The sequence below is a fragment of the Typopeltis vanoorti genome, chromosome 13 (assembly GCF_054136105.1).
Source record: "Typopeltis vanoorti isolate ZY-2024b chromosome 13, IOZ_Tvanoo_1.0, whole genome shotgun sequence".
NCBI lineage: Eukaryota > Metazoa > Arthropoda > Arachnida > Uropygi > Thelyphonidae > Typopeltis > Typopeltis vanoorti.
Genome location: NC_143561.1, coordinates 19,144,912 through 19,166,849, shown reverse-complemented (window position 1 = coordinate 19,166,849; position 21,938 = coordinate 19,144,912). Strand labels below are relative to the sequence as shown.

Below are 21,938 nucleotides of genomic sequence, written 5' to 3'. Positions count from 1 at the left end.
ATGGGTGGGTGAGGCAGATATTGAAAGCTCAAGTTGTGTATTGTCTGTTGAATTTCATGAGCAGTGTGAGCAGGTGCATTGTCTTACAAAAACAACATGCTTCTGCTCAGTTTCTCATGTACCTCCTTCAGAGTGGTTGAATAAACTGCTGCTGCTGTAACAGTTGCACTCTTTTTGAGGTACTCGGTAAGAATTACACCATCATCCTTGTCCCAAAAGACAATAGCAAGAACCTTCCTTGCTGATGAAGCCATGTTTCATCAATAGCCACAATATGAGCAAAAAAATTTGCACCTGATTTTGCAAAATGACCCAAAAATTCTTTGAGATAACAGCACACATTCTCTTTTGGTCAGCATTCAAACATTTGGGGACTCACTTTGCTGAGAGCTTCTGCATGTCCAGATGTTGGTGGATAATGACCCCAATTCATTCCCTGATTATCCTCCGAGCTTTGCAAATTTTTTTTTTTTTTTTGGCCTGTATTCGTATATCATCAAGGATCGTGGCATACACTGCATCAATGTTTTCAGATGTGATTGCTGTGAAAGGTCTTCCTGACCTGGGGGCATCTGTTGTCTCAGGATGCCCAATCCAGGAACTGTTGGATATGCTGTGGCACAGTCCCCTAGTCTCACACAAAGTTTGGTGAATCTCAGTTGTGGACTTTTCTTGCAGCACAAAAAACTTGATGACAGCTCGCTCCTCTGCGTCTTTGAATTTCTTTGACCTCTGACATGTCTTGTATATCCTAAAAGAAAAAGAGCAAATTATTACAACATGGGGTTTACAGGGTTTTAAGATAAATTCTTTCTTGTGGTTATATCAGTCGCTTTAATATCATGTTTGTTCTAGGTGTTTATCAGAATTCTCCCCCCCCCCTTTAATGTTGTCTCTTGTAGTACTCTGTGCATCCATTACAAGTACATATCAGTAATTTAATGATCATGATATAAGAGAGAGAGAGACATTAGTCTAGTTTTGGTGATAATACACTAGAGGTTGACAATAACCTTTTATTGATTGGAGTCATAAAGTTGGAGTATAAAAAAAAATGTATTTTAACTCATGGGTTGTTTGGCTTATAGAGTACATTATATATAAGTACATTGTTTTCAGTGTACTTAGATTAATTAGGTAATATTTTGTCATTAAAATAAAATAATTGAAAATAATTTTGGAGATTTTCTATGCATTTTGCTGAAAGACACTCTAATCAGCTTTTTTGTTTACATGAGACTTATTGTAACTATGACATATGATTAGCACTCTGATCAAAGTTTTATGATATCAACATAGAAATGACTGTAGTTTCAGAATGCTGGAAAAAGGACAATCATAAGCCCTTTTCAGTATTCTGTGACTTGTGGAGTATTCAGTTCTGCTTGACATCTCTCCACAAGTTATTTTTCAGATAAATACAGTTTAGGAGTTCTTTGACTTATCATGGCTCCTGAAAGAAGAAAGTTAAGTCTTAATCAAGTAAAATGGACCTTAATATGTGTTTTGAAAGAAGGAAATTGACTGAGTTTTATTTTGATAGCTTAATTCAAATAAAAGTTCATGGGTCAAAGCTAGATAACAGGGAGGCCTCCATAGGCTGAGAGGCATACAGAGAACTGGTCAGAGATTTTGATCCAGGGTTTGTTACCTTGTTTAATGTCCTGTTATTATCCAAATAACACTTGAATACTGAATGGATGAGGATGGGCTAGTAGTTTTGAATATAGCCAAACAAATTGTATTCTGTATTTTTACTCAAACCACAAGTAAAATAATAATACAATGTGATTAAATGTTATGGCAACAGGGACATTGGGTGATTAACCAAAGTCACACAGTTTTTTGTCAGGAAATCAGTGTAAATGCTGAAAAGTCAACTGCTGGAAGAAATTCAGTTTTAGCAGAATTGAAAATAGGACTGAAGATGAAGTTTTGGAAGATTCCTTTAACAAAAAATGTTGAAGAAGAAATAGACACCATATAATTACAACACAAAACTTAAACCCATCCTTTGTATCTGAATTAACATGCTTTAGTATTGATCTGAGTGCCAAGAATTTTTCATGCCTGCTTTCATTTGCCATCCGTAATTTCAACAGTATTGTCTATTTTCTAAGAGGAGACTTCATGTCTTTGTCTTTGCTTGTTAAGGTAAGATAATTAAGGAAACATACATTCAAACCATGTGGTTTGAAATAAAGGATCTTCTATCATCAGGCTGTTTTATAAAGTCGCAAATGAAAAATATTTACATAAGTATTTCATCTGAAACAAATGGTAGACTCACTGTACACTTGGATCGATAACAAGTCCATCACTACAACAGGTATATCACTATAACAATAATTTGTTAAAGGTTTCTTTGCTATAGTAAATTTTCTATATAATAACTTTGGTTAGAACTTATTGGTAGTTATGAGATAAATGAAATAAATGTGGCCTAAGATTGTTGGCATTAGTGAAACTCGGCTATCAGTATTAGATATGGTAACTGGAATTGAGCGTAATGGGTACACTATTTTTAGGAATGGCAAAAGAGATAGGAGAGGAGGTGAAGTACTATCTCCACCTCCTCTTGACATATTTTTGTTCTCTTCATTAATAATCATCCATAGACATTTATGTTCCTAAATATTGTAGTTATAAGGTATAACAGCCATCCCTTAGTTAACTATTATGGACAAACAAAACATTAAGACATCAGTTTAGCATGAAATGTTGGGTTTCAGGCTATCTGACAAAAAGATGTGTTGTTAGGAAGCTCCTGAAAGATTGGTGACTTTTGTTGATTTATTGGTGTATTTTAGTATGTTATAGTTTTTTTTTTTTTTTAGTATATTTATAGTACTACAGAAGTTAATAATATACTTGCAGAAATATTATTACTTTTTACTTCTCGAAAACTCGTCACAACAGCATAGTGTCTAAACCACAAGTTAAAGTTGTTACTACTGAGGAGAATCTTTGTCCTGATGAGCAGAAGCATTGCTGCAGATAATATATCCAAAGATAATCTGACATTGAAAATATCCCCATTAAAAGAAATTATTAGAAAATTGACCAGAGAATTAGAAAAAGTGGAAAAAAAAATTTTACGAAACTTTTAGCCAGGATGAGAAAAAGGATCAGAACAAGAAGAGGCAGTGAATCACTGAACTTGGTAATCATAATAATAATGATAACAAGCAGAAGTCAATTAAAATCTAAGAAAAAAGAGGTGATACAGTATGATGATTCAATCATAAAATTTGCACTCACTACTTCTAGTTTCCTGGGGGCAAAAATTAAAGATATGATAGATGTAATCGAAGAAAAGAGGCGGTAGTTCTTGTAGAAACTAATAATTTAGGTAGCAACAGATATAGTATGAGAGAGGATATGAAAGGTCTGTTGGAAGAAGTGAGAAAGTAAAATTTGTAGGTTTGCTACCCAGATACGACAGTAATGAGTTAAGGAAGGCAATGATAGCAAATGATTCCATACACAAACTGTTTAGAAGTGGATGTGAGTTTTTAGATGTGTGGAGTATGTTTGATGGAAGGACTTGTATAAGAGGAATGGCCTGCACTTGAATTCATTTGGCATCAGAAGCTTGGAAAATTAACTTATTGGGATGAAATATAATGCAGAGAGTCAGGGAAACTAGATCATCAAGGGAGGAATCGGGAAAAATGTGTGTGAAAGTTCAGCTGTGATATGCAAACGTGATAAAGATATGAATGGCTTTGAATGTAGTTATACATCTGCCGAAGGGATGGAAATACATGCTTTGGGTTCAGACCTTTTGAGTGTGTCTGGGGAGGGAAAAGAGAAATGTTTACAAAGCCAAATAGCTTGTGTATCTGATTATAAGAATAGGCTACATGGTAATTTGTTATGTCTATACACAAATGCCAGGAGCATCAGACACAAAGGGATTGAGTTCGTTGTTTTATTTAATACAATATGGCCTAAGATTGTTGGCATTAGTGAAACTTGCTATCAGAATTAGATATGGTAACCTGGCTCTTGTTTCCGGTCTCATTCGAAGAGGATCCTGTGTCCAGCCATTCCAAGGATGGGGGAGTCACGTCCCCTCCAGCAGGAGTCCGATGATGATAGGAAGTTCGTAACAGCAGTGACGGTCTATTCCAGAAGTCCCACCACAAAGTTTCTTGACGATCTCCGAGTATGCTGTATCATCGTTGCCATGAACTAGTGCCCAATTGTGGTTTTTACCAGAAGGAAGAGGAACGTGATCATGATCTCTCTAGGATCTAATGTACTAAACTAGCTGTCAGGGTTGCAAGTAAGAATTTTGTAGAACTTTCCTAGATTGTGAAAACTAAGGCTAAGAATGCCAATCCCATAGTTTGTTAGCGTAAAGAACATTTTTTTGTGTGAAGTCAGAAAGCCACACTTCTAATTAACGGTGAACTAATTGTTTACAGAGTTCAGAAAAATTTGCTAATATTATGTGATGAAGGGGAAAATTGATTGTAAAGTTTAGTTATGCCTCACTTTGTTTTAGTCTGAGTTAAGTTACATATGAGTGTGTGTGTGTGTGTGTGTGTATTATATATATATATATATATATATATATATATATATATATATATATATATATATATATGTCTAATCACGTGTCTGATTGTTATGAGCATGTATATTGTTTTATATCAAAAGGCTTAAGTGAGAAATGCTAATCTAATCAAGTGGAGAACAAGACACCTGTTTTACTTTGTTTCCATTGTCATTTAGCTGAGTTAATGAGAGATAGATATTTTGATATGTGTAGAATTAATCTTTGTAATTACCTTGATTAAAGAATGAATCAACAGTTTTGTTTGTTAATAACTTGCCTGATTCTGCCTTACCAATGCACTGTCTCATAAAATATAGAACCTGTGTGTCCCAAAGATATAATAGCCACGATTGACTGATTTTTAAGTTTAAAGCATTGCTTGAATTAGAATTGAATTTTAGAGATATTTCCATGTTCCATGTTGAGCTGGGTGTTTCTCTTGCATGTATAGGAAAGACATACAATTCCTCTACTGATCTTTAATGACGCAGTCAAAAAAAAAAAACAAATTTTTAAAGATCAGTGCAAGAGAAAGTCAGCAAGATAGACAAGGGAATTGGTTCCAGCCCGAAGCACTTCCTAAAGCTAGACTACGTACACATGAAAAATAGCATACTTACAACCTTGAGAGGGGGGGGGGGGTCAAATTATAGCCAGAGAGGTGATTGAACTAGCTCAAGCAACAACTACAAACTGGGTGTTACGACTGTTAAGGAAAAGAAATATAAAGGCGCAGTTCGAAGGATTGATAAGTGAATTAAAATAAATAATAATATCAGGAGATAAACAAGAATAATAAAATAAATAAAAAGAAAAGTGATAATATTACAGTACTGAATGAGTGATCATTACGGGTGACTTTAATTATCCAAACATTGATTAGGTAGAAGAGAAATCTCATGATAAGAATGAAGAGCAGTTTATTGAATTGTTGCAAAACAACTTTTTCAAGCAGCATCTGAAAGAAGAAACTCAAGGTCAAGGAATGTTAGATTTGTTTATATCGTCAGAAGGTGTCTGTTAAGAACATGACTATTTTACCACCAGTTAGTGACAGCAATCATGCTCTGCTTTAATTAATTATATGGATGTTCCCATTAGAACAGATTACATGCTAAACTACAAAACCAGAAATTATGATCAACTTAAGAATACTATCTTTGGTCCCATGGTATCAGTTATTGAATGGGAAAAATGTCAGCAATGTCAGAATCTTTGAAAAAGTGCTTAAGTGAGGTGGTATCTGAATACCCCTAGTATTGAATAGGTTGGGAGTGAAATGGATGTGCACCCTTATTTAAAAAAGAGATCCACAAGAAGATGATGTGGAAAGAGTATCATGAGAATAAGAGTGAGAGGAGTTTTATAAAATATATAAAGCACAGGCCAGAAGAGTAATGTGCATTGTGTGGAAAGCTAAATTGGAGTATAAAAAGAAATTGGTTATGCAGGCTAAAGGCAATTCAAAAGAATTTTATCATTATGCCGCAAGCAAAAAGAAAGAATGAATGTGGAAGAATAACTTTGCTTAATGCAGATGGTACTCTAGTGTCAGAAGCTAATGAGATTGTTCGATTAATGAGTGCTCACTTTGCTAAGATATATCAACCAGGTGCATGTAACATTATGCACAGTGTTAGTGAAAATGAATTTAACAGAAGATATGACAACTGGTTCAGGTGATTTATAGCTTCCCCCGATTAGTCCTTAACTCCCTGGAAGTCTCAGGTAATAATAACATCTTTTGATAGTAGTTTATTTCTAAGGGGAAGGGAGTTCTTTAATGAAATTTTCAAATCATTTCATTACCACAGTGTGTGATACATATCAGAAGTATATTAAATTTTGTATTTGTTTTTCTTATAAGGTTGGAAACAATTGAGGAGTCTGCAGGATCTGTATTATCCCCAACTGAAATAAGTTATGATAAGACAGATGAAGAATTAGACAGTCAGGGTCATATCTCTTTAAAATCTCATCTTACACAGGGAAAGAGACCGAATCAGCAGACCGACAGTAACAATTCTCCTAAGAAGAAGAAGAAATCACCAGTTAGTAATGAAACTTTATTCATATTTATTTTTTTAAATAAAATCATTTTGATTCATTTATTTGAAAAACTAGACTATAGACTTTATCATCATCATCATCATCATCAAATTCCTGCCATGTACCCTCAAGGGGTGTACAGGATATGACAGCACTACATGAAAAAATTACATCATTACTAACTTCCTATCTACAATTTTCCTCCAAATCAGTCTGTTACTTGTCAAGACTCCAACATTATCAGACCTTATATTTCTATCGTCTAAGGCACTTTGTACCGTATCAATCCACCTATATCTTGGTCTTCCTCTGGGTCGTTTTCCTGTCAACCTGGCAGAGAACACTTGTTTTGCTAATCTTTCCTCTCCCATTCTATTTAAGTGACCATACCATCTGAGATTAGCTCTGCTAACGCATTCCTGGATGCTGACAATGTCAAGTTCTTTCCTAATATCCAAATTTTTAATATGATATTGCCATTGATGCCATCTGTTCACGCCTCGAATCTTTCTCAGGACTCTCATATCTGCGGTCTCTAGTCTTTGCTCAAGTGTTTTACTTCTGACCCAGCTCTCAGATCCATAAGTTAAAATTGGTTTGAACACAGTCTTGTATACAGCTAATTTAGTGTTCCGACTAATTTCTTTCTTATTCCATATGAATTTATTCAATTGACTTCCCACGATACCAGCTTTGCTGATTCTGTTGTCTATTTCTATATTTAGTTTACCATCTTCAGTAAAAATTGTGCCTAAGTAGCTGAAATGTTTTACTTGTTCCACAGGTTCTCCATTCACAACACAGTTGACATTTTCAATGATTCTGCCTATTTTCATTGTCTTTGTCTTTTTATTGCTGACCTTCATACCATATCTATTACAACAGCTATTCAATTTAGTCAGAGAATCTTGCAGACTTGTAGCGGATTTATTTAGAAGTATAACATCATCCGCATAAAGCAAAGAGCTGACATTAACATCTCCAATTTTGATATCAGGTTTAATACCACATTCCTTCATAATGTGATCCATATAGATAATGAATAACAGAGGGGATAATGTACATCCTTGTCTCACACCAGATTTAACATTAAACCATCTTCCTGTACTTCCTTCAATTCTAACTGCTGACTCACAACTCAAATAAAGACTAAGTATTGCTTGATATAATGCCCCATTGACACCATATAACTGCAGCGTATTGAATAGCTTCTCTCTTGGCACCTTGTCATATGCCTTTTCCAAATCGACAAAACTTAAATACAGATCTTTGTTATATTCCCATGCTTTCTCGACTATTTGTCGTAAAGTGAAGATCTGATCCTGACAGCCTCTATTTGGCCTGAATCCAGCTTGTTCTTCACCAAGCTTTTCTTCCACAATTCTTCTCAACCGTTTCTCAAGTATACTTGCATAGATCTTGCCAGGAACACTCAGTAGGGAAATACCTCTGTAATTCTCACATTCAGTTTTATTTCCCTTTTTATATATGGGTACTATGAGAGCTCTACTCCAATCATCGGGAATTCGTCCCTCTGTCCAGGCTTTCTGAACTATGCAGTGCAGCCACTGTAAGACTCTTATACCACCATACTTCAGCATTTCTGGTCGAATATCATCTACTCCTGCTGACTTTCCACATTTCAAGCCTTTGATGGCTTTTTCTACTTCAAGTATGGATATGTATTCCTGACTGCATGCCTGGTCAGTGTTTTTTATCACTGTGCTGTCATCACTGCTTGTTTCATTTAGCAATTTTTCAAAGTAATTACTCCATACTTCAAGGATATCTTTTTCTCCTGTTTTCATTTCACCTTTATCATCTCTAATTCCTTTTACAGCACTCTTTCCTCCATTCCTAAGCTTCTTCAACAACCTCCAGAATATTTTGCCACCTTCTTGATATTTATTTTCTATATTCTTGCCAAAGTCCTCCCATGACTTTTGTTTAGCTAGTTTTACACACTGTTTAGCTTTCTTACGTTTGTCTCTGTATTCTGTAAGCTGACTTATTTGCCAGGAACTTTTGATATGCTTTCTTCTTTTCCTTCACTGCCTCTTTAACTTCCTGTGTCCACCAGGGAGTTCTGATTTTTTTATCTTTGCACACAACCTCACCACATGCCTCTCTGGCAGAATCAATCAATGTTTCCTTCAGAGTTTGCCACTGAATCTCCAAGGTTTGATTCCTGTTCTCAAACTCTTTCATTTTCTTTTCAATAATATTTCTGTATTTTAGTCTACAGTTTACATCTGAGAGCTGCTCAACTTTTATTCGCTTTAAAACTTTCTTACATGTTATTCTTTTCAATATGAAATTCAATTTTATCCTGCTCAAGACTAAATAGTGATCACTTCCAATTTCAAATCCTCTGTACACTCTGGTGTCCTGCACCAGGGAGAAAACATCACTATCAACAATAACATAGTCAATGAGACTTTTCTTATTCCTAGCCTCTTCTCTCCATGTGAATTTGTGCACATTTTTATGTTGGAACATGGTGTTAGTAATAACCAGTCCATGTCCTGAGCAGAAATCCAACAGATATTTGCCATTATTATTAGCTTTGCTCTTTTCTCCAAATTTTCCCAAAATATTTTTGTATGTCTCACAATCATTTCCTACTCTACTATTTAGATCCCCAACAAGGACCAACTTTTCCTTTTTCATTGTGTCAGTTGCTTTTTCTAAAGCCTCAAAAAATTCCTCCACTTCTACCTTAGTAGAACCTTCTGTGGGACCATAGGCACAAATAAGTCTCATTGTCCAGTTCCCCATTCTCATATTTGCCCACATTACTCTACTTGAGACTAACTGCCATTCAAGAAGATTAGCCTCGTATTTTGTGTTGAATACTATGGCTACTCCTTCTTTTCCTTGATTGTTATTGCCTGAATATAACATTTTGTATTTATTGCTCAGAAAGATCTCACCAGTTTTGGTCTTTTTTGTTTCAGTCACCCCTATTATGTCGATCTGGTACTTATCTAATTCCTCAGCTAGCTCCATTTCTTTGCCATTCAGGCTTCTTACGTTAATAGTACCGATCTTTAACTCTGGTGATGTTGAGTTGGGGTTTGTTTTCAGATTTGTTCCAGTAGCTGACTTTTCGCTGTTCGCCCTGGTTCCCTGGCGAAAACAACGGGGGCCTTGTTTAACCGGGCGACGCCCCAGCCGGCATGAAATTTTGTCATGTTGTACCATCATTTTTTATTTTGGTTTAACCAATAAGAATACAATTTGGTCGGCTAAATCCCAAATTGCCAGCCCATCCTCGTTCGTTCAGTATCAAAGTAGATACCCAACAGGGTGCACCACGAGAAGGTGAGGATTGGACATTAGCTCAGAAGCCCTGGTCGGTTCTCCGCATTCCTTTAAAGGCTATGTGGAGGTCTCCTCTCAGTTATACAGCTTTGACCCTTAAGCACCCTATAGACTTTATTACCTTAGTAAATAAGAATTCATTAAGGCACGAGTTCCATCTCATGCCTTAATGATAATTTAACATCAGATTTCTAAAATTTATAAACCAAATATACAAAGATGGAAAATCCTCAAAAAGCTGGGGTAGAGCTCTAGTGATACCAATTTATAAAAAAAATCTAAAGACAGATTATAATAACTAAAATTATAATAACTTAAAAATAATAATAGAAAAACATAGAGAATACAATATTGAAACACACATAGCTTTCATCGATTATATAAAAGCATTAGACAAAATTCTGAGAAATAAATTATGGGAAACTCTAAAGAAATATCACATTCCAAACCAACTATACAATGCTCTATTAAACATATACCATAATAATGAAATAGCAATAAGGTAAAATGATATCATATCTACTTGGAAACCAATAAATAGAGGAGTCCTTCAAGGCTGTCCTTTATCACCCATATTATTTAACATATATATGGACAATATTATCAAAAAATGGACAGAAGTAAATACATGTGGCTTCCAAATCAATTGACATACAAAAATAGACACACTACTCTTTGCTGATGATCAAATTATCTTTGGAAAGACTGAAGATGAACTGCAGAAATCAATCTATAACTTAATATTATACAACAATATGGCCTGGTAATGTCAACAGAGAAAACTGAAGTCATGGCTTTTCATGGAAATAATCCTGTCAGAAGTAAAAATAGAAATAAATAATAAAATAATTGAGCAAGTTAATAATTTCAATTACCTAGGCTGTAAACTGTCTTACATAAATGAAATAGATATTGATTTTAAGATGACAAACTTTATAAAAATCACTGGAGTAATTAACAGAACCTTGAAACCTAACTACGTATAGAAACACACAAGATTCAGAGTCTACAAAACAATAGCCAAACCTACACTATTATATGGAAGTGAGATCTGGCCCTTTGGAGAAAGAGATATACAGAGAATTCAGGCAGCAGAAATTAAATTCCTTAGGAAAACAGAAAAACTCACTCTATTAGATAAAAAAAAAAAAAAGAAGTGAAATACTTAAAAATCTCAAAATCAATCCCATAAGACTCAATGATTATATATAGGAAAAACTGGCTAGACCATGTAGCAAGAATGCAGAGAGAAAGATTACCAAAAAAGATCTTGACATATAATCCTAGAGGAACAAGGAATAGGGGACAACCAAGAAGATGGACTGGGTCCGGAACAGGCCACATAGTCTGAAACCTGGATAGGAAGACGACGACTATGGCCTTTATTACCTGAGTAAATAAGAACTCATTAAGGCATGAGTTCCATCTGAGTCCTCAGAGTGTACTGGTATCATCTCCACTTGGTTTGAAAAACTTGCATCCAAATACTGTTCACATATGTTAAGGAACGAAGTTTATTATTCTTTTCAGTCAAGGTTGAATTAATTAGTTTGGAGGTAGAGATATAAGATTCTCAATCCCAAATTGAGCTCTTTAGATATGCCAAAACTGGTTTGGGAAGAGGTGGGAAGACAAATGGAAAGATTAAAACACTCAACAATGTCACAAGACTCATTACATAATGAGTCTCGTGACATTGTGCTTGTCCTCGAATAATAAGACTCTTCATTATTGCATCTAAAATGGAGTACAATTTTATTTGCTTCTTTATGGATACTGTATTTGAAATTTAAATAAAAGAGTCTAGTAATTAAATTATAGTACACGAATTAATCTGAAGATCAAGAAACTATATCAAATTATACCAACATATTTTGAACAGATTTTAGAATTACTTAAGTTGGTATTTGTCATGTTTTCTTGCATTTTTTTAAACTTTTTGCACATTCTTATAAGAATACAGTCACAAAAAAAATGCATCCCATCTAAATGTTTAATTTTTCAGTGTCTAATCAAACTAGAAAATATTTTGTTAAAATATTTGGTGTTTCTCACATATGCTAGTAGAATGTTGCCAATCTTTTCTGCTCTATAGCTAGTCAAAATTGAAGTGGAAGACAGCAGATAACATTAACTGTTGTCTTAGAGGTTTTGTGTAGGCTTTTTGGTTATTGAATCAAATGTGACTCTTAGATCATCTGGTATGAGTGAATTTGCATTTGATTACTAAACCAGCACCTAACCAAATCCTTCTTATACAGTTTTTTTCTGTATTTATTAATTATATATATATATATCTCATCTCGGGGCGCTTAAGGGTCAAAGCTGTATAACTGAGAGGAGACCTCCACATAACCTTTAAAGCAATGCGGAGAACCGACCAGGGCTTCTGATCTAATATCCAATCCTCACCTTCTCGTGGTGCACCCTGTTGGATATCTACCTGGATACTGAACGAATGCGGATGGGCTGGCAATTTGGGATTTAGCCGACCAAATTGTATTCTTATTGGCTTAAACCAATATAGAAAATGATGGTACAACATGACAAAATTTCATGCTGGCTGGGGCGTCACCGGTTAAACAAGATCCCCATTGTTTTTGCCAGGGAACCAGGCAAACAGCGAAAAGTCAGCTACTGGAACAAATCTGAAAGCACACCCCCAACTCAACACCACCAGAGTTAAAGATCGGTACTATCAACATAAGAAGATTGAATGGCAAAGAAATGGAGCTAGCTGAGGAATTAGATAAGAACCAGATCGACATAATAGGGGTGACTTAGACAAAAACTGGCGAGATCTTTCTGAGCAATAAATACAAAATGTTATATTCAGGAAATGACAATCAAGGAAAAGGAGTAGCCATAGTATTCAACACAAAATACGACACTAATCTTCTTGAATGGCAGGCAGTGTCAAGTAGAGTGATTTGGGCAAATATCAGAATGGGGAACTGGACAATGAGACTTATTTGTGCCTATGGTCCCACAGAATGTTCTATTAAGATAGAAGTAGAGGAATTTTTTGAGGCTCTAGAGAAAGCTACTGACATAATGAAAAAGGAAAATTTGGTCCTTGTTGGGGATCTAAATAGCAGAGTAGGAAGTGATTGTCAGACATACAAAAATGTTTTGGGAAAATTTGGAGAAAAGACGAAAGCTAATAATAATGGCAAATACCTGTTGGATTTCTGCTCAGGACATGGACTGGTTATTACTAACACCATGTTCCAACATAAAAATGTGCACAAATTTGCATGGAGAGAAGAGGCAAGGAATAAGAAAAGTCTCATTGACTATAATAAGTTTAGTTTAATCCTTTATCCAAGTGTGAGCAAACAAAGTTTGCGCCTGAAAGTATCTTCAGGACTGGGGTAAGGTAGTGCAACACCAGGCAACTCGTTGCAAAGGTGGAGAAAGCTCTCATCACTCCTATATCAGTATCTCCCATAATGCAAAACACATCTCTTTGCGGATATGTGTAATGCTATGCATTAAGGCAAGGGCCACTACCCATACCGGTTTCTACCTTTATTGAGGTCTCGTCAGTGGGAGCCAGGCCTAGTAGTGGAGATACAAAGGCAGAAGCAATGAGAGGTCATCCTAACCTATGAGATAGGAGTGATGAGAGCTTTCTCCACCTTTGCAACGAGTTGCCTGGTGTTGCACTACCTTACCCCAGTCCTGAAGATACTTTCAGGCGCAAACTTCGTTTGCTCACACTTGGATAAAGGATTAAACTAAACTTATTATAGTCTAACCAAGTGAAAAATAAACTCTCAACATCTCATTGACTATGTTATTGTTGATAGTGATGTTCTCTTACTGGTGCAGGACACCAGAGTGTACAGACAATTTGAAATTGGAAGTGATCACTATTTAGTCTTGGTCAGGATAAAATTGAATTTCATATTGAAAAGAATGACATGTAAGTAAGTTTTAAAGCGAATAAAAGTTGAGCAGCTCTCAGATGTGAACAGTAGACTAAAATACACAAAGATTATTCAAGAAAAAATGAAAGTGTTTGAGAACAGTAACCAAACCTTGGAGATTCAGTGACAAGCCTTGAAGAAAACCCTCATTGATTCAGCCAGAGAGGCATGTGGTGAGGTTGTTTGCAAGAATAGAAAAATCAGAACTCCATGGTGGACACAGGAAGTTAAAGAGGCAGTGAAGGAAAAAAGAAGAAAGCATATCAAAAGTTCCTGGCAAATAAGTCAGCTTTTACTCTTACAGAATACAGAGACAAATGTAAGAAAGCTAAACACTGTGTAAAACTTGCTAAACAAAAGTCATGGGAGGACTTTGGCAAGAACATAGAAAATAAATATCAAGAGGGTGGCAAAATATTCTGGAGGTTGTTGAAGAAGCTTAGGAATGCAGGAAATACTGCTGTAAAAGGAGTTAGAGATGAGATGATAAAGGTGAAATGAAAATGGGAGAAAAAGATATCCTTGAAGTATGGAGTAATTACTTTGAAAATTTGCTAAATGAAACAAGTAGTGATGACAGCACAGTGATAAAAAAAACACTGACCAGGCATGCATTCAGGAATACATATCCATACTTGAAGTAGAAAAAGCCATCAAAGGCTTGAAATGTGGAAAGGAAGCACAAGTAGATGATATTTGATCTGAAATGCTGAAGTATGGTGGTATAAAAGTCTTACAATGGCTGCACTGCATAGTTCAGAATGCCTGGACAGAGGGACGAATTCCCAATGATTGGAGTAGAGCTCCAATAGTACCCATATATAAAAAGGGAAATAAAACTGAATGTGAGAATTATAGAGGTATATCCCTTTTGAGTGTTCCTGGTAAGATATATGCAAGTATACTTTAGAAACGGTTGAGAAGAATTGTGGAAGAAAAGCTTGGTGAAGAACATACTGGATTCAGGTCAAATGGAGGCTGTCAGGATCAGATCTCCACTTTACTACAAATAGTGGAGAAATCAAGGGAATATAACAAAGATCTGTATTTTAGTTTTGTCGATTTGGAAAAGGCATATGACAATGTGCCAAGAGAGAAGCTATTCAATACGCTTCAGTTATATGGTGTCAGTGGGGCATTATATCAAGCAATACTTAGTCTTTAATCGAGTTGTAAGTCAGCAGTTAGAATTGAAGGAAGTACAGGAAGATGGTTAGATGTTAAATCTGGTGTGAGACAAGGATGTACATTATCCCCTCTGTTATCTATATGGATCACATTATGAAGGAAAGTGGTATTAAACATGATATCAAAATTGGAGATGTTAATGTCAGCTCTTTGCTTTATGCAGACGATGTTATACTTCTAAATAAATCCGCTACAAGTCTGCAAGATTCTCTGACTAAATTGAATAACTGTTGTAATAGATATGGTAGAAGGTCAGCAATAAAAAGACAAAGACAATGAAAATAGGCAGAATCATTGAAAATGTCAACTGTGTTGTGAATGGAGAACCTGTGGAACAAGTAAAACATTTTAGCTAGTTAGGCACGATTTTTAGTGAAGATGGTAAATTAAATATGGAAATAGACAACAGAATCAACAAAGTTGGTATAATAGGAAGTCAATTGAATAAATTCGTATGGAATAAGAGAGAAATTAGTCTGAACACTAAATTAGCTATACAAGACTGCGTTCAAACCAGTTTTAATTTATGGATCTGAGAGCTGGGTCAGAAGTAAAACACTTGACCATAGACTAGAGACTGCAGATATGAGAGTCCTGAGAAAGATTATAAGCGTGAACAGATGGCATCAATGGCAATATCATATTAAAAACGAGAATATTAGGAAAGAACTTGACATTGTCAGCATCCAGGAATGCGTTAGCAGAGCTAATCTCAGGTGGTATGGTCACTTAAACAGAATGGCGAGGAAAGATTAGCAAAATAGGTGTTCTCTGCCAAGTTGGCAGGAAAACGACCCAGAAGAAGACCAAGATATAGGTGGATTGATACGGTACAAAGTGCCTTAGACAATAAAAATATAAGATCTGATGATGTTGGAGTCTTGACAAGTAACGGACTGATTTGGAGGAAAATTGTAAATAGGAAGTTAGTAATGATGTAAATTTTTCGTGTAGTACTATCATATCCTGTACACCCCTGGAGGGTACATGGCAGGAATTTGATGATGTTGATGATGATAATATATATATATAATCTAGAAACCTTGCTTTTAAGACCAAATACAGCATTTTCAAGTCTTCAGGTCTCTAATAAGCAGGGGGGCTCACAACATCAGGCAACAAAGTTCATCTCCCACCTAAAGGCAGTCATAAACATCCATGCTCATGGTGGGATTTGTACCTGCAGCCTGTTGGTTGTAAAGCAGATATAGTAACCATAGCTCATTTGATTTTAGAAGATGAGCCCTTTGGTTGTAGAGATACAGGTTTGAATCCCATCTATGATTTGAGAAACCTTTATCAGTGTTTTCAATCAAATGGTTTGATTTTTTGGTCATATACAAAGTTTCTGGTTTTTTCCTTCTGGAAACTGGTTTTTCATCCTTCAAATAGGCAAACCATCCAGAAGAACACATGCAATATATATATATATAGGCATAGATCGCATAGAACACTAATAGAATAAGGATTAACCTTTTCCCATCAGATTTGGTTTTGAACACCTGCACAGTAAAGTAAAGTGTGGGGGTCTACACATACATGTAAATCATGAAGTCAACCAGGTCAGCCGATCAAGCTGACTGTTCTGTCATGTATAAGAAACATAAGGACACCAGGAACAAGAATAAATATTCATACAATAAGTGTAATAGAACAGTTGATAGTAAAAATCTGTGATTGAAAAGACCTGACTTGGAATCCCTTCTGAGACAATGAAGAACATTTCATAAAAGATTTACAACTGAACATGAATTCACAGTTTCATACAAGGATGCAGGATTTTTACTCTTGGAAAAGGTTTTCTCTTTGTGCAAACTAGTAAGAGAACATGCACTGAAAGATAGCAAATTATGGAGAAGGATTTGATTGCTTTATCATAACTTAAAATTAACTTCATGAAAAGCTATTGGAATGATATGGGTTTGAATCCAATTAAGGATTAAAGGAACTCTTACGTGGTCATTTTAAATTATGGAAATTTATATATCTTATAGAGTTGAAGAAATGTTCATCTTGAAAAAGAGATAAACTGTCCACAGAGAGAAAACATGTTAAAAGAAATAATGTGCTGACTTCATGCTTTAGTTGCATTAGCTAACCAATATTGATAATATGAAAGGGCATGTTACTTGGCCTTTGGGACTAATGCTTAAAATGAGATGGTTTCTAGAGTACGGGGGAGGATTTTTGATTATTTAATCCATTAGTAGTAGTAACGTACTATAGGTCTTCAGTGTTTCATAAGCAGAAATATCATTAAAAAAATAAATCAAAAGTGAGTTTCTACTGCATGCAAGAATATTTTGCTACCTCCTATAAATGTAAAAATTCATTTTTAAGTAGAGTAGGAAAATTTGGCACATCTAATACAATTATGTCAAAAACCATTGTTCCAGCTTTTGCTTAACATCGCGAATTGGCTTATGAGCCAAGTAAAATATTATAAAACTATCCAACGTGTCCTGATTTTTGGTCTATACTGAATACTGTGCAAATCTGAGTAAATCAATAAAGATTTGTGTGAATATCTTTATTTCATTTTTTAAATGCAATTAAAATAGTAGTCAATGAATTTGTATACTCTTATTTTAGGATATTGGAGATGCAGATCATTATAGATCTCAGCCTGGATCTGTTCTAGCTGCTAAGACAGTACCTAAAACTGGTGTTTTGCCAAATATAGGAATTATTCAGCAAAAAGAACGTAGTAACAGTGAGCCTTTATATCCACCAAAGAATTCAGTTTCATATAGACCTCCTTATAAATCTGGTAAGTGCATGCTCTTCTAGAAAAGCTGATTTTATAGCAACATAATTTACTGTAACTCTAGACTAACTAGAAATTACAGTAACATATTAACTTGTCACCACATGACAAATAATAATAAGAGGAAATAATTCTTCTTTCTGGATATGCAAATCAAAGTAACATGCCAAATACTTATACTTTTTTACCTTTACACAAGTAGTTGTTTGTATTACAGTTTTTCATTATTCTGTTACAGCCGATGCCTATAAAGATAATTAGCAATGGCATTCAGTAACTGAGTGACATTACTAGCAAAAGTTACTCATGGGCATTTCTGATTAAAATCAGAAATACCCATCTTCCTGTATCCTTCACTTCTGACTGCCTTCTTCTGTTGCTCTGTACAATGTCCTGTTTATAACTTTTGAACAGCTTTTCCTCTTGGCACCTTTGTTATATGCGTTCCAAGATCAGTAAAACTTCCTTGTCATTTTGCTGGCCTGGTTGGCAGAGTGGTTAAAGTATCTACCCTCCAACCAACAGGCTCTCTGCATTTGAATCTCATCATTGGCATGGATGTTTTGGTTTGCCTTTAAGTGAGAGATGAATTTTATCACCTGGCATGAGACTGTAGCCCTGTCCATTGAGAGCCTGAAGTGTGAAAAAAGTTCCATGTTGGTCTCTAGAGTGGGAGTTTTGTTTAGAAAAAATGAATGATTAATGAATAAAATCCCTAGCCCACTCAAAGTTACAACTTTTTGCAGCATAAAATATTCCTTATGCTTATATAAATCCTTCCTGGAACATTCAGAATAGAATTTCCTTGATAATTTGCATACTTAGATCATCATCATCATCATCAAATTCCTGCCATGTACCCTCAACGGGTGTACAGGATATGATAGTACTACATGAAAAAAATTACATCATTACTAACTTCCTATCTACAATTTTCCTCCAAATCAGTCTGTTACTTGTCAAGACTCCAACATTATCAAATCTTATATTTCTATCGTCTAAGGCACTTTGTACCATATCAATCCACCTATATCTTGGTCTTCCTCTGGGTTATTTTGCTGCCAACCTGGCAGAGAACACTTGTTTTGCTAATCTTTCTTCGCCCATTCTGTTTAAGTGACAATACCACCTGAGATTAGCTCTGCTAATGCATTCCTGGATGTTGACAATGTCAAGTTCTTTCCTAATATCCTCGTTTTTAATATGATATTGCCATTGATGCCATCTGTTCATGCCTATAATCTTTCTCAGGACTCTCATATCTGCGGTCTCTAGTCTTTGGTCAAGTGTTTTACTTCTGACCCAGCTCTCAGATCCATAAGTTAAAACTGGTTTGAACACTGTCTTGTATACAGCTAATTTAGTGTTCCAACTGATATCGCTCTTATTCCATATGAATTTATTCAATTGACTTCTTATCATACCAGCTTTGCTGAGTCTGTTATCTATTTCTATATTTAATTTACCATCTTCAGTAAAAATCGTGCCTAAGTAGCTGAAATGTTTCACTTGTTCCACAGGTTCTCCATTCACAACACAGTTGACATTTTCAATGAGTCTACCTATTTTCATTGTCTTTGTCTTTTTATTGCTGACCTTCATATCATATCTATTACAACAGCTATTCAATTTAGTCAGAGAATCTTGCAGAATTGTAGCGGATTTATTTAGAAGTATAACATCATCTGCATAAAGCAAAGAGCTGACATTGACATCTCCAATTTTGATATCATGTTTAATACCACTTTCCTTCATAATGTGATCCATATAGATAATGAATAACAGAGGGGAAAATGTACATCTTTGTCTCACACCAGATTTAACATTAAACCATCTTCATGTACTTCCTTTAATTCTAACTGCTGACTTACAACTCAAATAAAGACTAAGTATTGCTTGATATAATGCCCCATTGACACCATATAATTGTAACATATTGAATAGCTTCTCTCTTGGCACCTTGTAATATGCCTTTTCCAAATTGACAAAATTTAAATACAGATCTCTGTTATATTCCCATGCTTTCTCGACTATATGTCGTAAAGTAAAGATATGATCCTGACAGCCACTATTTGGCCTGAATCCAGCTTGTTCTTCACCAAGCTTTCCTTCCACAATTCTTCTGAACCGTTTCTCAAGTATACTTGCATATATCATGCCAGGAACATTCAGTACGAAAATACCTCAGTAATTCTCACATTCAGTTTTATTTCCCTTTTTATATATGGGTACTATGAGAGCTCTACTCCAATCATCAGGAATTTGTCCCTCTGTCCAGGCTTTCTGAACTATGCAGTGCAGCCACTGTAAGACTCTTATACCGCCATACTTCAGCATTTCTGGTCGAATATCATCTACTCCAGCTGCCTTTCCACATTTCAAGCCTTTGATGGCTTTTTCTACTTCAAGTATGGATATGTATTCCTGCCTGCATGCCTGGTCAGTGTTTTTTACCACTGTGCTATCATCACTGCTTGTTTCATTTAGCAGTTTTTCAAAGTAATTACTCCATACTTCAAGGATATCTTTTTCTCCAGTTTTCATGTCACCTTTATCATCTCTAACTCCTTTTACAGCACTCTTTCCTCCATTCCTAAGCTTCTTCAACAACCTCCAGAATATTTTGCCACCTTCTTGATATTTATTTTCTATATTCTTGCCAAAGTCCTCCCATGACTTTTGTTTAGCTAGTTTTACACAGTGTTTAGCATTCTTGCATTTGTCTCTATATTCTCTAAGAGCACAAGCTGACTTATTTGCCAGGAACTTTTGATATGCTTTCTTCTTTTCCTTCACTGCCTCTTTAACTTCCTGTGTCCACCAGGGAGTTCTGATTTTTTTATCCTTGCAGACAACCTCACCACATGCCTCTCTGCCAGAATCAATCAATGTTTTCTTCAGAGTTTGCCACTGAATCTCCAAGGTTTGATTCCTGTTCTCAAACTCTTTCATTTTTTCTTCAATAATCTTTGTGTATTTTAGTCTACAGTTCACATCTGAGAGCTGCTCAACTTTTATTCGCTTTAAGACTTTCATACATGTTATTCTTTTCAATATGAAATTCAGTTTTATCCTGCTCAAGACTAAATAGTGATTACTTCCAATTTCAAATCCTCTGTACACTCTGGTGTCCTGCACTAGGGAGAAAACATCACTATCAACAATAACATAGTCAATGAGACTTTTCTTATTCGTTGCCTCTTCTCTCCATGTGAATTTGTGCACATTTTTATGTTGGAACATGGTGTTAGTAATAACCAGTCCATGTCCTGAGCAGAAATCCAACAGATATTTGCCAATATTATTAGCTTTGCTCTTTTCTCCAAATTTTTCCAAAATATTTTTGTATGTCTCACAATCATTTCCTACTCTGCTATTTAGATCCCCAACAAGGACCAACTTTTCCTTTTTCATTGTGTTAGTTGCTTTTTCTAAAGTCTCAAAAAATTCCTCCACTTCTACCTTAGTAGAACCTTCTGTGCAACCATAGACACAAATAAGTCTCATTGTCCAGTTCCCCATTCTCATATTTGCCCACATTACTCTACTTGAGACTAACTGCCATTCAAGAAGATTAGCCTCGTATTTTGTGTTGAATACTATGGCTACTCCTTCTTTTCCTTGATTGTCATTGCCTGAATATAACATTTTGTATTTATTGCTCAGAAAGATCTCACCAGTTTTTGTCTTTTTTGTTTCAGTCACCCCTATTATGTCGATCTGGTACTTATCTAATTCCTCAGCTAGCTCCATTTCTTGCCATTCAGGCTTCTGATATTGATAGTACTGATCTTTAACTCTGGTGATGTTGAGTTGGGGTTTGTTTTCAGATTTGTTCCAGTAGCTGACTTTTCGCTGTTCACCCTGGTTTCCTGGCGAAAACAATGGGGGCCTTGTTTAGCCGGGCGACGCCCCAGCTGGCATGAAAATTTGTCATGTCGTACCATCATTTTTTATTTTGGTTTAACCAATAAGAATACAGTTTGGTCGGCTAAATCCCAAATTGCCAGCCCATCCTCTTTCGTTCAGTATCCAAGTAGATACCCAACAGGGTGCACCACGAGAAGGTGAGGATTGGACATTAGGTCAGAAGCCCTGGTCGGTTCTCCGC

General features: G+C 35.5%; 1 protein-coding gene across 1 annotated transcript in view; it reads left to right on the top strand.

Annotated features, from left to right (window-relative positions):
* The window catches only part of LOC150099970 (rac GTPase-activating protein 1-like), a 196,729-nt gene that overhangs the window by 84,456 nt on the left and 90,335 nt on the right, over positions 1-21,938 (top strand). Inside the window, exons 6-7 of the mRNA XM_090402719.1 lie at positions 6,435-6,618; positions 17,653-17,830. Of these exons, the coding sequence (XP_090258845.1) occupies positions 6,435-6,618; positions 17,653-17,830 (362 nt within the window). The remainder of the gene's footprint in view (positions 1-6,434; positions 6,619-17,652; positions 17,831-21,938) is intronic.